The sequence below is a fragment of the Prionailurus bengalensis genome, chromosome D1 (assembly GCF_016509475.1).
Source record: "Prionailurus bengalensis isolate Pbe53 chromosome D1, Fcat_Pben_1.1_paternal_pri, whole genome shotgun sequence".
In the NCBI taxonomy this organism is placed as follows: domain Eukaryota; kingdom Metazoa; phylum Chordata; class Mammalia; order Carnivora; family Felidae; genus Prionailurus; species Prionailurus bengalensis.
Window position 1 is genome coordinate 21,481,430 of NC_057346.1, and position 17,388 is coordinate 21,498,817.

A 17,388-nucleotide genomic window follows, 5' to 3' on the forward strand; every position below is an offset into this window, starting at 1 on the left:
TGATTTATCTTTACATTTCAAACCATGTAAAGAACTCTTGTGCAAGGGCTTCTCTTATGTGTACAAGTACGTACATTAAAGAGATGATTTATGATCTCCCTGGGCAAGCAACTTCTCAATGAGCTGGGAGACTATCTTACTTATGGCTCCAAGGTATCTACAGTGGTTTTGGTAAAGCTGCTCCCATACCTGAAGAAAACATAAGTTCACTGTCCTGGACCTTCATACCATCACCTGCTCCATCCCCCAGCCAGAAATGTTGTTTGGAAAACCCATTTAGCCTACCAAGAAAAGAATGGAAGGCATGGGGCCACATCTTATTCATCTATCTCTTGGGCCCCGTATAGAGTCTAGTAAACAGTAGACACTTAATAGATGCTAAATTGCATGCAATGAACCAATTTATTTTATTTTATTTTTTTTAAATATTTAAAATTTTTTTCAACATTTATTTATTTTTGGGACAGAGAGAGACAGAGCATGAACGGGGGAGGGGCAGAGAGAGAAGGAGACACAGAATCGGAAACAAGCTCCAGGCCCTGAGCCATCAGCCCAGAGCCTGACGCGGGGCTCGAACTCACGGACCGCGAGATCGTGACCTGGCTGAAGTCGGACGCTTAACCGACTGCGCCACCCAGGCGCCCCTGAACCAATTTAAATCTTACAAAATAGCATAATCTTCAAGAAGTGTATAAGCAAGAGACTTGTGGTTAACTGGAAAGAAGACCTAGTTGAGAAAAAAGATGGAAAGTTCTGCACCTGTAAATAAAAAGATACTTAAGTATGATGCTTACCAGTAATTAATTTATACAAACAGAACCATCAGGAGAGCACTGTTCTCAGGGTTTTACCCAGCGCAAGTTTCACATCCTTATTCCTCAAACTGTAGATCAAAGGATTAAGCATGGGAACCACATTGGTGTAAAAGACTGAGGCAAATTTACTCTGGTCCATAGATGCATGAAAAGAGCTTGTTAAATAGGTGAATGCCCCTGACCCAAAAAACAAAGCAACAGCAATTATGTGGGAGCCACATGTGCTGATGGCTTTGGATCTACCCTCAGCAGAAGGAATATGGAGGATATTAGAGAGAATCAAGGCATAAGAAATGAAAATGCTAATACTGGATATTGTGATGACCACTCCCACAACAATTAAAAACACTAGCTCATTGACATGGGTGCTGGTGCAGGAGAGCTGCAGGAGAGGAAGAACTTCGCACAGATAATGGTGGATGATGTTGGAATCACAGAAAGTCAGTCTCCATATGCTCCCAGTGTGGGCCATGGCTCCAGCAAACCCTATCACATATGAACCAAACATGAGCAGAGAACAGACCTGAGGGGACATGGTGACCATGTACAGCAGAGGCTTGCAGATAGCCACATAGCGATCATAGGCCATTGCTACCAACACATAGCACTCAGAATTGACAAAGAAACAGAAGAAAAAAAGTTGAGTCATGCATCCCACGTAAGAGATGACATTTTCTGACAGAAAATCATTCAGCATTTTGGGGGTAAATACACAGGAATAACAGAGATCTATAAAAGACAAGTTGAAGAGAAAAAAGTACATGGGAGTATGAAGGCTAGAATTTAGCCCAATTAAGGTAATCAAGCCCAAGTTGCCCACCACAGTAAACACATAGATCCCTAAGAACAGGACGAAGAGGGGAAGCTGGAGCTCTGGTTGTTCTGATAATCCCACTAGGATAAACTCAGTCACTGAGGAGCTGTTTCTCAGAGTCATTCTCTTCCAGGGAGCTGTCTGTGGAAACAAACAATAAAATACATAGATTGATAATAGATATAAGCATAGCTGATGGAAGAAGGCTCTAGAAGATGAGCCAGTGCATGGATGTCCTTCCTTTTTACTTTACTTTCTTTTCTCATCTATGCACCGCCCCCCGCCCCCTACCCCCAGCCAAGCCATTGACAACATGCCTGTGACTATATCTGAGCTCCCCTGGGCTAGAGTGTGTTCTTGGGCACAAGAATTCTGTCCCTTCTTGAGAGATGAGGAGACAGAATTCCTGCATTTGCTGCCCAAGGACTAACAGAAGGACATCACAAGAGCCAGGAGTACAACCTGAGCCTACTGCCTCAGGCTCTGAGAGACAGGAGCTCTCATGTGACTCACTGTCTCCACCCATTCTCTGCCTCCCTCCCCTATAGAGAAAGCCAATAGTGTCCCCTACTGTCTCTGCACACCCTATTCTCTTCCTCTAAGCCCTCCACTCCATCTCACATCAAAGTCAGTGTTGAGAGCAGAGAAGAGACCAATATACCCTAGACCTCTTGGATGTGGGTTTAAAAGAAAACTATAAGGAAACATGGGATTCAGACATTCACCTTCCTTCTCCCTGGCCTCACTCAGTGCTGGGCTTTATGCAGCCTTTTTTCCATTAGCCCAAAGGAGAAAATGATGTTCATGCATAAAGGAGGCAGCCTCAAGTGTACTCTTCTTATTCCCTTAGTGTTGAGAATCAGACCTTTTACAGACCCCAGTCACCAAGGTGCTCTGGGAATAGACTAAGATTTCTGTTTGTGGATTTTCCCAGATGGTCTACATCAACTTCAGGAGCAAAAAAAAAATAGCAACTCTCATTTTTACCAGAACCCCAGCTGGCATATCACAGAGAAGTTTATGCTACTTGATGATCTCAGGGGCCTGCTTACAGACAATTTCCCTGGGAATTTCTCAGAGACTTGTCTATGAGGAAGGACTTGCACTGTCTTTGTTGACAACCTGGATAATGCTGCTTACCTGGCATCTTGGGACTCAGTTGTTCTACTCAAATTTCCCCATTACCCCAGGGATTTCATACCATTCATGCTGAATGTGGGGGCTCATTTTTCCTCTCCTTCATTAACTCTTGGTACTTAAGGTTGACTTTAAAGAAAAATGACCTTGGGACACCTGGGTGGCTCAGTCAGTTTAGCATCTGACTTCAGCTCAGGTCATGATCTCACAGTTTGTGAGTTCGAGCCCCACATTAGGCTCTGTGCTGACAGCTCAGAGCCTAGAGACTGTTTCAGATTCTGTGTCTCCCTCTTTCTCTCTGCCCCTCCCCACTCACACTCTGTCTCTCTCTCTCTCTCTCTCTCTCTCTCTCTCTCAAAAATAAACAGTAAAAATAAATAAATAAATAAATAAATAAATAAATGGAAATGACCTCAAACTTATTTTAGCCACCATTTCCAGATCTTCAGCAGGAGTTTTGCTAATAGGACCAAACATTTTTAGATCAGAATTGTAGATGCTACAGAGAGCACCTCAGACAAAATGTTTCTAAGAGCCTGAGCTGTTCAGAACAGTGGAGACACCACACCACCACCACCACAAACACCACCTACCCTCAGCTCTATTAAGGGCCACAGGCAGGCCTCTGCTATATATAAGGAGATTAAAATATACCAACACATACGCAAGGAAGCACACACACACCTGCATAAAGTTACTCTATAGATGTGTGAAGGCTGAGATGTAACAGGAGATGTACCTGTTTTAGTCCTGTCATTCTCCAGATGACAAAGCTGCTTTCCATATGATCTGCTACATGAATATTCTAAGAAACATTCAAAGGCATGTAAGCAACTGCATTTGTAAGTTAACTGAGGCTGCCTAAAATAATCCCAGTTTTCCTGGAATAGTTCTGATTTACATCTATTATCCCTGTATAATTATTAATAGCATACTTTCTCACTCTCAAAAGTGTCTAGATTTGGAGAGGAAATTATATGGTCACCCTACTAAAAAGAGCATAAGCAGCTGTTCAGGTCCTCTGGCCCCTACTGTCTCTTAGACCCATTGACCTCCATCCCCATTCTGGCTAAGGAAGTATCTGTCTTTCACCCTTCTTGCCCTGAAAGTTCTCCTTAACTGAACTTACTCCTTCTGACCAACCAATACTGTATCTCAATAGATTCAGGTTCAAAAATAGGAAGAACACTTGCTACAAGCTGTTTCTGATTTATACCTAACCAAAATCTCCAAAGCAGAGAAATACAAACCTGAACTACCTGCCTAAAATAGGTGGAAGGGAAATAAGAGGGAAAAGAATCACATTGGTTGAAGGAATAAACATTAGTATAATTTTACCTTGTAACCATTGGTACAATGGAACAACATTGTTGAATATCATGGCATATAGTACAATAAATTGATTAGTAATATTTAACAAATTTGGACATAGACATACATTTTGACCATCAATTCAACTGCTAGGTCCATACCCCATAAAAATAAGTATACATGTTTACCTAAAGACATGTCAAGAATTTTCATAGCACCATTATACATAATAATCAAGAACTGAAAGCAACCCATATGTCAATCAACTGTAGACTGGGTAATAAATTGGTATTAATAAAATAGAATTCCATATAGCCATGAAAGCTAATAGCATAGGTAAAGGTCACAAACCTATTATGAAACAGAAGAAGCCAAGCACAAAAGAGTGCATACTTTATGATTTCATGTATATGAATTTCAAAACTAAGAAAATCACTCTGTGGTGTTAGAAGTCAGATAGCAGTTATTCATGCTTGGTCTCCAGGCTAGTGACTGGAGAGGGATATATATATATATGAAGGATGTCTCAGCGTTGCTGACAGTGTTCTGTTTTTCATAGGGATACTGGTTACATGGATGTGTTCAGTTGGTAAAAATTCATCAAGCTGTATCCTTGCTACACTTGAAATTAAATGTTGACTTAAAACGTAAATGGAGAACAAAAACAAATTAATATTTTAGCAAATCATCCTGTCAAGCTACTTTAACACTAAATTTACTAAGCACCTTTGATCCATAATTCCCTAACTTGTAAAATGGGAATTTACTGACCTAACAACTCAGTATGGTGGCACATGCAAAAGGACCATCATTTTATATTTTTTATCCATCTTGTATCTCTTAAGATAAAACTCCCTTTATTTCTTATATAAAGGGAGGGAATCAAGAGGTAAAAGAATTGATGCATATGGTGCAACTACAGAGTACCTGACATTATGCTGGATGTTTTCTAATGTAACATAATATTTATAACAACTATACAGTATACATGTATATGGAAGATGTTTTTGTTTTTTCCAAAGATGGCCATGCCAGTGCGCGTGCGTGCGCGCGCACGCGCGCGCGCACACACACACACACACACACACACACATCTTGCATCCCACATGTTCTTGGTACAATAGGACTGACATTCCTCAAATAAAGAGATGGGATTTACGTTCCCTACACTTGCATCTAGGCAAGGACTTAGGATTTTTCCAAAAGAGCACGGCAGAAGCAATGCTACGTGGCTTCCAAGATTCAGTCCTAACAGGGTACAGCTTTTACCTCTCTCTCTGTCTCTGTCTCTCTCTGTCTCTCTGTCTCTCTGTCTCTCTCTCTCCCCCTCCCTCCCTCCTTCCCTCCTTCCCTCCCTCTTTTTCCAATCCTATTTCTTTTTTGGCATCTTCTAGACTTCAGGACAGTCATATTGGAACCCTCTGACCTTTCCTCAAGACATAGCACAGGGCAGCAAGTTTATGGCCATTTATCCAATATTAAGGGCACAGAAGCCCTCTAGGACCTGCATGCTAGTTGGTAGACATCAGGGGAAAATACTCAAGGGAAATGGCCAGAGGAATTTTTAGTACAAGTTTGAACTATTTGATCCAATTCCCCCTTACTACTCAGGAAATCTCTTTTCAGTTCTGTAGTTAGATGTTTTTAGGCTTATTTTTATGAAGAAAATAGTTATTTGCTTTTAGTACACATAATTTCATATCCGCTACATTTCTCTCTCTTGAATAACAGTTTGACAGATGTATGGCAATGGCCCAGCAATGGAAGAATGGGAATGATCTCTATTTATTAGAGTAGAATCAACTCATTGATTCATCATCCAATAAGTATTTATTAAAGCCAGCTATTTCCAGCACTCTTGCAAATTTTATACTCAGAAAATTCTTCCCTGATAGAACAAAACTAAGAATTCTGAGTAAAATATAAAAATCCTCTACCTGTTAATGTTTGATGTGGCAGGAACTAAGTGAATTCCTGTGAGAGCAAAAGAGAAAAGATCTGTATCCAAGGGGCACACAAGCACTGGACCTGGAGTTTGCCCTTGGGGAACTAGTAGATTTCCTATGGCCCAGAGTTGGGTGTTAATTGAGTTGCCTATGCAGGACCCAAGAGATAAATCCCGGGATAAATCCTTTTATGACTGAATCCTGGAAGCCTAAGGGTTTGGAGCCATTATTGACTCATAATACTGGGTCCCCAGAAAGAAACATCTTCCATGGCTAAATTAGATGAATTAAAAAAAAAAAGCCCGCATAGGAAGAAGGCAAAGATATGTGTCTGACTTGGCCTCGGCTCTAGGGAAGAGAAAGAGATAAAATATCCTCTGAGAATTTCTAGCAACCTCTGTGTTTCAGGCAAATAAATGGATGGATGGATGGATGGATGGATGGATGGATGGATAAATAAATAAATAAATAAATAAATAAATAAATAAATAAATTTAAAAAATCATATTACATATATAACAAAAAAAGTCATCTCTGGAAAATACAAGTTAGCTCCAGATATCAAAGAATTTCCCCAGATAACTATCCAGGGATCATGAGCTCTTAATGAAAAACACTAAACAAACACAAAATAAGCCACCAGAAATGAGAATCATCATTAAATGATAAACCACAAGCTATAGAACCAGACCTGCAAAATCATTAGGCTTATCAGGGACAGAATACAAAATAATTTATTTAACGTGTTCAAAGGGGCGGTAAGCAAATTGGAAGTGTAATGAAGGCCCCATAAAAATTGACAAGGCAGGTTTTTAAAATAATCAAATAGAGCTTGTAGAAATGAACCTAGTAGTTGATTTAAAGAAATCAACCTGGTAGTTGAAATGAGGAACTGTATAAATATGTTAGACAGCCTCTTAAACACAGGTGAAGAGATAATGGGTAAATTGGAGGGTAGATCTAAAGAAATTATCCAAAGTTGGCATCAGCCTGGGGGGTAGGGGGGAAAGACTATGAGTTAGAAATGTAACTTAAGAAATGTAAAAATAGTGAAGGTCCAATAGACAGATAGAGAGCATTTGCTACATTCTTGGGCCTGTGTTTTGCTCTGAGAATAAAGAGCAACCATCAAAACGGACACAATCCCTGTCCTTTAAATGTATAATCTAGATATATACCTAGATACCTAGAATAAACAGATGCTTATACATAACTAGGTAGAAATATTGACTGTGCAGCATTGGTACTCCTTCCATGTTTGGGAATCTGCCCTTGTGTGACCCTTGGTTGAAGCCAAACTCAGCCTCCTTCTGTGAAACTTCCCCAAAGAACAAAAGACTGAGCTCAGCCAGTCAGATGTTCCCAGGCAGGACTCTGAGTCTGGAATAAGTGACACAAGAAAGAGGAACAATTTATATTTCATTTTGTCAAAGACAAAGACAGAAAAACTACCAATTGATAACAAGTATTAGGTATTGGTGATACCCAGTGCAGCCTAACCAGATGGTTCTGCAGTACAGCTTGGCTGTGGTTCCACCACCTGGCTTCCCCTACATCCTGACTAGCTTCAGAAGCTGGTTCCCCAGCCTTCTCTAAGAGTCTGTTAATTACCCCCAATTTCTTGCCAATTAACTCCGTCTTTTGCCAAAGCTAACCAGAATAACTTCTGCTGTTTGCAGTCAACAACTCTGGCTTGTATAATAAGGACTGGAGATTCATGGGGCTGTACACGGGGAGTGGAGACAGAGAAAGCATTCAGGCTGTGGGACAAATTTATCCCTGGGATGAAGGCAGACACATCTGCAAAAACCACCTTCTTAGAGGGATGTAACAAACCCTCCCTCAAAGTTTTGCTCTGTTTTGAATGATTTTTCCCCTTTCATGGAAATGTTTGGATGTGGTTTGGAGGATAAATGAACAAGTATTTCCGATTCCACAGATCATTCTTCATACTCCTATGCAAAGTTTTTTAAAACTTTCAATTCTTCGATGACTCTTTTTTAATGCAATACAGGCCTTAGCAAAATAAAATAAAATAATAATAATAATAATAATAATAATAAAGAGGATTATATTTAACATCTAAGGCAGCTTATGGCACAATAACTATTTTTATTAATGATTAAATAACTAGTGTTTGTTTAAATTGGGCAATGTCATGATAGGGTTCTGTTTTTTGTGGACTCTATCTTCACTGTATTGCCTTTGATATTTTGTATAAAATCAATACATGGAATAGCTTTTTGTACACTTTTTAAAACTTGGGAAATCATTTTCCTCCAAAAAATCATTATAGAGTATTCTAGAAAGTATATCTTTGATTTTTTGTAACAGGTTATTTTGTACAAATCAAAACCACAATGAGATACAACCTGGCACCAGTCAGAATGGCTAAAATTACCAACTCAGGCAACAACAGATGTTGGCAAGGATGTGGAGAAAGGGAAACACTTTTGCACTGCTGATGGAAATGCAAACTGGTATAGCCACTCTGGAAAACAGTATTGAGGGTCCTCAAAAAATTTTGAAAAAAAAAAATAGAACTCCCCAACAGGTTATTTTGTGCTAGATCTTTATTCAGAAATAGTTTCCAATTATTACATTGTTACTATGGAAATATGCAATCTATTTTATGATATGGTTTTAGAAATGCATTGCTATTAGGCTTGAATATAAGTAGCAGGTTACCAGCAGAGAAAATCAGGAGGACATTCTGAGCAAAGGGAGTCACAAAAGGAAATTAAAAGGCCATTAGAGGGGAAAAAGCAGTGTAAATTTGGGGAATGTCAAATGATAGTGAGACTTGAATTATTGTATACATGGCAGGGAGGGGTAGGAAATAGTTGAGAAGGGTTAGGGGTAATAATAATAAATCATATCTCTCTTCCATTTCTGAAATTAGACACAGATGTCAGACCAAAAAACAATTTCCAGTTTTATTGCTGATAAAGTTGATTGCAAGACCCCTGGATGTACAATAGGACTTTATAATTCCTTCATGGCCCATCACAGACTAAATTAATGAATATAGGTCTAAACCAAGCTGGTCAACAGTTGGTATTCTCCAATAAAGGAGAAGGGTTACAAATGAAAGAGATGATTGGGGATCTTGAGAATGTGCCTGTCCTAATCAGAAATGGGGCAAGGGGCCATAAGAAGATGGCTAGGCCACACTGAGTCACATAAGTTCATTCTCCCAATTTTTCATGAGTCCTATAAATTGTTCCTTTCCTTTGGATTAGAGTGGGTAGGATAAGGGGGAAGAGAAAGGGTTGCTTCTTTAACTACCTGCCTGGCGTGTAGAGTCTTCTTTATCAGGGAAAGAGAAATGTGAAGCATAAATAAGGCTAGAATCTCTAGAATTGCCTTTGACTTTTGGTAAAAGATAAGAAGGATGGAGACCAGGAAAACTGAACTAATGTAGTGGGAGGAATATGCAGAATTGACACTAAGAATAAATCAAAGACAAAGCTACTCTTAGAATTTAGAGAAGGAATTTGAGATCATCAGATGAACATATCACAGTTAAAAAAAAAAACTCTTTGGAAAAAAGAAAACAATGTCTTTCTGTGCAGAAAATAGCAACATTTTGCATCATTCCACTGATCTTTTAGCTTTAAATGCAATGAATATAGTCATTGAAAATCCTGATTTTGATAAAAATTTAATCACATGGAAAGCTGTTTACAGTGTGTTACAGAATGAAAAGTAAAGTTACAAAATTGTACTTAATATGATCACATTTGTGTCTATATATATATATATATATATATAGACACATAGTTTTTGCAAAATAAAACTATACTATAGTGCGTGTGTGTGTGTGTGTGTGTGTGTGTGTGTGTGTGTATAGTTTTTGCAAAATGGTCTAAGTCACCACAACTACCCACACAGAAAAATATTCTGAAAAAATATACACCAAAATCCTAAGAGTAGTTATCTCTAGGTAGTAGGATCATGGATTTTTTTTTTTTATCTTTTGCTTATCTCTACTTTTATATATTCCCATAATACTTGAGCATTACTTTTGCAAATATAAGAAAAAATATTTTTAAAAATTATATTAAAAACAAAACACTAATTTAGTATTTTAAGGTCTCACTAAGGATTCATTCAACATTTATTTAGCATTTTCTATCTCTGCATGTGTTAGATCACCAGGTTGAGGTTTGAAATACAACCTCAAATAAACATTTTCTACATGTATTACTGCCCAGTCCCTATTACAGTAGTTCAGCAGGTCCCACATAAGTTTATATTACTGACCCTACTAGTTTAGTGCATTAAATGAAGAGAAAAATCTTTACGGTCTTCCTCTTGACATACCTTTTAGGCACATTGTTTCCAAATGAGAGTGAATATATAAACTTTCTCAGCTCAAAGGCAGCAGGAACTTGGACATTGCACAAAATGAATATATGTGCATCACATGTGCTATTTCTTAGGCACACAGATTGAGCCTCTGGAAGGCAGCAAGTGTAAGAGTATAGGCTCTAGAATGAGACAGTCTAAATTCAATTCTTTACTCCACCACCTACTATCTGTACAATCTTAAGCAACCTCCTTAACTTGTAGAGAAGATTACGCGAGAACTTGTATGTACAGTCCAAAGGGCATAAAGTTTCCAAGATGTCATATTGGGGTTTGAAAAACATGAGTCCCTTGAATGTGGAACTCTTGTCCACCTTCATTCTCAAGTCACGGAAGTCTGGAAAGTTAGGATAAAAGTAGGGGGTGCGTAGTCACTGCAAGCAAGATACAATATGAAGGAAGGAAGCAAATGGGACTAGGAGTCCTAGCTTTAAGGAAGCTAGACTGAATGGTATCAAAACCAAATTGTGTGGACAAGAGTCTTAGGACTTTTTTCCCTCCCACTCCAGGCCTATTTCTTCCTTTCATGTGGTCTCACCAGTCACTGATGGGAACCTAAAGAGATTGTCATGTGAGTTAGTAAAAAATGGTGAGAAGGGGACCACAGATGACACTCAGGAATCACTGACTTTGGGACATGGAGCAATGGCTTATTCACAGAGAACCAGGTCTATCACTTGTACACAGACAGGTATCCTCAAGGAAAAAACCATATAAATGAATATTTTATAAACACGAATATTCTCCCATTAAATACCTACTTGCAGAATTACATTAAATACAGCTCATTCCACCTACCATTCATATTTTGGTTTTAAACACCATTTGTCTCTAAATAGAACCAGTGCTGGGGCAGGGAAGTTACAAAATAAGCCTGAAACATATTGTTTTTCTGTAAAGCAACAAAGTGCTCAAAATCTAATAGAGAGATATTAAAAGAACATAGGAACTTGCATGAAGAGGCTCCCACTGGACAAATCAGGGACAAATTGAGCATCAAAGTAAGCAATGACAATAATGAATCATAATCCATTACATAAAATTAGAAAGCATGAGTCCACAATAATATGAATGAATAACTAGATGAATGAGTGGACAGATAAATAAATACAGAAGGAAACGTTCTTCCTGACAAAGTACCAACTAGCAAATGAAGGACTGATGGAGTTAAAAAATCTCTACTTTTCAACCATCAGGGTAGTATTGATTCAGGCAAGAATTATCAATGGATGCTAAAACTAGAGTGTGAAAAATTGAAAAGGAACAAGACATTTCATAGTCTCAAAATATCTTCCCACAACTTTGTTTTCATTATAAAGGGAAAAGTAGTAATTTTCCTCAATAAAACTACTAGGAAATTGCGAAGTTCCAAAAACTATATCATCAAATGTTCCCAGAAACAATCTGACAGGTTATAGAATATATTCATTTGTGACAGTAAAGAAAGGAAGATTTGCTTTGAGAAAACAGTATTGTGCCCTGCAAGGTCAACAAGGAAGAATCAGTCTATGGTCTTGGTGACTTTTTCTAGTTTATCTTTGGGAGGCGCCTGGGTGGCTCAGTCAGTTAAGCATGGACCTAGGCTCAGGACATGATCTCATGTCAGCTGTGCTGACAGCTCAGAGCCTGGAGCCTGTGTTGGATTCTCTCTCTCTCTCTCTCTCTCTCTCTCTCTCTCTCTCTCCCCCTCAAAAATAAACATTAAAGGGGCGCCTGGGTGGCGCAGTCGGTTAAGCGTCCGACTTCAGCCAGGTCACGATCTCACGGTCCGTGAGTTCGAGCCCCGCGTCGGGCTCTGGGCTGATGGCTCAGAGCCTGGAGCCTGTTTCCGATTCTGTGTCTCCCTCTCTCTCTGCCCCTCCCCCGTTCATGCTCTGTCTCTCTGTCCCAAAAATAAATAAACGTTGAAAAAAAATTAAAAAAGAAAAAGTTAAAAAAAAATAAAAATAAACATTAAAAAGAAAAATAGCAATATACTAATTTTTCTTTTGAACACAATCTTGCTGGCTTAATCTGATATTCTGGGGAAAATGGGAGCTTCTTACATGAATAATTTTTTTTCATTGTATAAGTTTTTCTTCAGTGTGTTGTCTGTGGGATATGAGTGAAAATGGAGAGTACAGAATGAATACATAATTGTTGGTATTTTATAAAATTTCTTTCAGAGCCAGTGTTCAATTGATAGTGATTTAGAGTTTGCTTAAGTTAATCATTTTATATTGACAACACTATACTTGACCATAAAAAGGAGTGGAAAGTTGGGGCTTACAAATCTAAAATAGAGCCTGGTTCTGCTATAGCCACTAGGTGTGGGTTATTAATCAAAACGGACACCAGGAACTCCCCTCACACAAAACTTACAGTCTAATTTGTAGTGGATATGTATACAGAAAAGTAAATCAGTGGCCCTACACTTTGACCAACACTTGATAGGTTAAGTACAGTATGCTCTGAGAACACAGAGAAGAGACATTGAAACCAGCAGAGAGGTGACAGAAAGCTATTCCAGAAAGTCATCGCACAATAGATCATCACAAAAGTAAAACTCCAGAGCATCTTCCCTTCCTTGGCTCACAAAAAGATTACTGAGTTATGATGAAGCCAAGGAAAAGCCATTTTAAAATAAAGGGATGAAGTAGAGTAGAATTTGCTACCCCAAAATATTTATCTTTGGCATAAGGGTTATCTTGATCTGATTAATTTTAAGAAAACAAAGGCATAGAAGAAGCTCTGAAAACCAAGTAGAAGTAGCCCTTTTGTGAGGGAAATTAATATTTATAAGGGAAGTCTCTATGTGTAAGAGTGTCTCTCCCTCTGTACCAAGAAGAGGGGGATGACTAAATCTCTAGAAACTATTATCTAGCAGCAACTTAAATCTGCATAACCACCATGCCTTCATTTATTGTGCTTTATCTGATAACCTTTCATAACTGATGACCCTCCCCAACAGCATCCTCTTTTGTCTTTAGCTGGAAATGGTATTTAAGGTCGTGGCTTGGGCCATTCTTCCTGAGTATCTCCCATGTATACAGGAGGTATACATGTTATTAAAGTTCTGTTTGTTTTTCTCCTGTTAATCAGTCTTTTATCACAGGGGAGTCAGCCAAGAATCTAGAAGGGTAGAGGGAAAATTATTTCCCTCCCCTATAGGGAGTATATAAGGGAAAAAAAAAAAAGACAGAAGAAAGCAGTCTCAATTCTGCTCCTTCTTTTCTTCCTTTTCTTTTCTTTTCTTTTCCTTATCCATTCAGACACCACAAGTAGTTTATGAAGTAGACAGAAATAAAAGGAGAAGACAGTAACACAACCCCAGCACTATCAAAATTAAAGGTAATCAGTTTTTATGAGTGGCACCCTTACTAGTACAGAATCTGGCCAAGAGTAGACAGTCTGAGTTTGTTCATACTGCTAGTAAGAGTGTGAATTGCGATAAACTTTCAAGAAGGAGTTTTGAAATAATATTCAAAATCTCATGTCATTCAGTAATTCCCAATCTAAAATATGTATCCTCATTAGGGAAAACTCAAAGAGTCATTGAATAAGTATGCTAAGCATTATTGGTAATTTGGAAAAACAAAATAATATACAGTAGTAGAAAGCTGTTAATGAGATATACCCCCATATATTAGAATTTTGCAATCATAAAAATCAAGTTGGAAGAAAGAGAACAGAAAAACCAAATTCTGTGAGCTGTGTCTTGGGGCACACACTTACATAACCAGAGCTGACATTCCCTTGCTTTCACATTATGCTTTTCTCTCTGCCTCTTTTTGGGTACCCACAACCCTTCATATATTCCTTTTCTGCTTTTTTATTCATTTATTTATCTAATAACAGCCCCTTCTCCCCCTTTTCATTGGTAGTTACATTTTAAAGGAACTGCTCATAGACTTTGAAAACAAGGAAAAGATTGTGTGTATGTATGTGCAGGTGTAACTGAACTCAAGAGGCTTGCCACTTGGTGTGCACTGAATTGAACAAAACTCAAGAAAGGGCTGAAAGCAAAGAGCTTTGTACTACTTGTCACAAGTAAGGAGAGAGGAAGATAGGTCTCAAAGCACTGTCTCCCTGTGGGGCTAGTACAGGAAGCTTTATTCAGTATATTAGGGGCAGGTAGCTTGCATATACAATAAGGAACTTAATATAATCTCTATTACTTGGGCTCTTTGGTTCAACTGCACATGTCTGGCGTGTCAACATGCTAATGAATACATTGTATGTTTAAAATAGGGTGGAAAACTGCCCATAAGAGGAGATCTTAGTATTATAATGAGTTAAAGGTAACTTCAGGACAACTTGGGGGCTCCTGCACAGGTCCTCAGCTCCAGACCAGCTCAGAGTGTCCCAGGCAAGGGGCTACCAGGGGAAACACCTAGCCTGGCCTTTCCTTGTCAGGAACTGCTAGTTCTGCAAAACAAAGCATATTCCTTCCCTGCTTTTGTCCCTTTCCCCTCCTCCCTTCTGCTGATAGCTTTCAGCCCTCTGATCTGAGTAACTCCCTGTTGCATCTTGGCTAACACAGGCACTGTGCATAGAAAGACTCTCTTAAAACATACAACCAACAAGCAACAGTGACAGACCCTGGGGAGGATACAGAAGGACAAGAAAAGTAGAGTAAAGGGAGACTTCCTTTCACTGATCATTTTTTGGTAATAATTATAAATACCATGAATATGTACTGCCCAGTCAACATACAAATAAATACATATTGTAAATGGGATGTGGAGGGGCGCCTGGGTGGCGCAGTCGGTTAAGCGACCGACTTCAGCCAGGTCACGATCTCGCGGTCCGTGAGTTCGAGCCCCGCGTCGGGCTCTGGGCTGATGGCTCGGAGCCTGGAGCCTGTTTCGGATTCTGTGTCTCCCTCTCTCTCTGCCCCTCCCCCGTTCATGCTCTGTCTCTCTCTGTCCCAAAAGTAAATAAACGTTGAAAAAAAAATTAAAAAAAATAAAATAAAATAAATGGGATGTGGAAAGAATAGAGAAATGGAGAAAGAAATAATTAATTCTCTTAACAATCCTGCGGAAACTGTTTTAAAAAGGAAGAGACATCAGGGGCGCCTGGGTGGCTCACTCCGTTGAGCAACTGACTTCGGCTCAGGTCACGATTTTGCAGTTTGTGAGTTCGAGCCCCGTGTCGGGCTCTGTGCTGACAGCTCGGAGCCTGGAGCCTGCCTCGGATTCTGTGTCTCCCTCTCTCTGCCCCTTCCCTGCTCATGCTCTGCCTCTGTCTCTCAAAAATGAATAAACGTTAAAAAAAATTTTTTTTAAAGAAAGAGACATCAACTAACTCGTGTGAGGTCACAGAACTGCTGAGTAAAAGTGAGGGTTCAGATTTTATTCTACCCCCCAACTCCTTAGTCTGCTTTTTCGGAGACTTTATGCTGTTCTTCTCGTCTCCCCTGTCCCAGTTATTCCAATTCTGTGATGGTTCTCTGTTCCATGCCATCTAAACACAATTCCCTGATTCTACCACAGTCATTCTTTGAACTCACTCTTAGTGATCTGTACCTTCCTTAATGATACAACTCTATATCCATCCAGACTTCATTTTTACAAATAGAAGAGAATTTTCCTAAAAAGAATCTCATAAATCAAAAGTATTTTCAGAGCATTTCACGTATTGTTGCTTCTCAAAGAGATATTTACTACTTACATTTTCCTTTTAAACCAAAAAGCAACTCTACCTCCCTTTACACAGTACCATTAGGCTGTGGATTTGCAAACCTAAACTGTATAATCCTTTCACCCTTTGCTGGAAGGTGTGTCAATCAGAGTCCCAGCAGAAAACAGATGATCCCCTGAAACAAAGTAATTGAAAAACATAACAAGGGCACTATTTGCATGGGTACAGGCAAAAGAGTGGTTGAGAGAAACCCCAAAAGGATGGTAGAGGCTAGTAGAAGCAACACTACCACCCCTTTGAATGAAGAGGCAAAAGAGGAAATAGGCATTCAGTGACTATAGCCCCCTGGAAGAAAGTCAGGGAAATAAATATCACAGTATCATGCTCCTCTTTTTCTCTGGTTTTCTCTGCTGATGCCGCCATTGGCTTAACCCAACCAGAAACCAGATGGCCATGGAGCCCATTGACAAGATCCATTAGGGAATGCCTCCCAGGACTTGGAGCAAGGTACACAGAGGCAGAAAGTTGATCTAGAGAGGCACAGAGAGAATACCTCACGTAGTCTCTGTCATATACATTACCATAACAGTCAGTCATCATTTCTTCTGCTGACCGGCAGCTGTGTGGTGCTAACCTAATTACTGGCTTGTAACACAAAGTCTTCTCTATGGTTCTGAAATATTCTCCAGATTTTTAGCTGACCACCCTGAGCTTCAGACTTCTCCACCCAAGTGTTAAAAGCACAATTTGAAATCAAGGAAATGGTTGTGTGGGAAAAATTCCTCAAATCTGTACTTCATAACTTTGATACTTTCTATAAGGTCTTCCAACCAGCATGACCAAATCCTTTCAAGTCCAAGTCCCTGAAGCTCCACACTACTGTCTGAGGAGTTACCATGCTTGCTGCTCTCTGGGTCCTAGCATACTCCCCACCATGTACTCTGCAAAATTCTTGAAGAATTTGGTCATTTAGCCAAGACCATCTCAACAAAGTTTTGTACCTCCTACCTTCTCTGCAAAAATGTGGTATTTAAAATTAGCCCTTGAAAAGTTGCATGAAATTTCTGTAGATAGAACTGGATCTTAACATCCTAGATCAGTTCACATTTGAAATGAAATCTTCCAGGGCTGATGGAGGAAGAAAGTGAGCCATAGTGGAAAGCCACTAGAATTAGAAATCAAGAGCCTACATCCTAGTCACAGTTCTGCTGCTGAGTAACTGAATGACCTTGGAGAAGGTACATAAACCTGGACCTATCCTCAGAAATATAAGCGAACTGAATTAAGCGATTCTTAAGATCCTCTAAATATCGAGTACCTTGTAGCTTTAAGGATAAATAAAATGGGGAAGATAAACTTCGAGAAAGAT

At 39.2% G+C, this 17,388-nt stretch overlaps 1 protein-coding gene across 1 annotated transcript; it reads right to left on the reverse strand.

The window, feature by feature from the left end:
* Positions 1-651: 651 nt before the first annotated feature.
* On the reverse strand, positions 652-1,757 carry LOC122482516 (olfactory receptor 8B4). The gene has a single exon (XM_043578837.1). The coding sequence runs from the start codon at positions 1,750-1,752 to the stop codon at positions 823-825; it is 930 nt and encodes a 309-aa protein (XP_043434772.1). The 5' UTR covers positions 1,753-1,757; the 3' UTR covers positions 652-822.
* Between the last annotated feature and the right edge of the window lie 15,631 nt (positions 1,758-17,388).

Bases quoted from the DNA above. Each gene is read 5' to 3' on its own strand.
- LOC122482516 (XM_043578837.1), bottom strand. From the start codon at position 1,752: ATGACTCTGAGAAACAGCTCCTCAGTGACTGAGTTTATCCTAGTGGGA.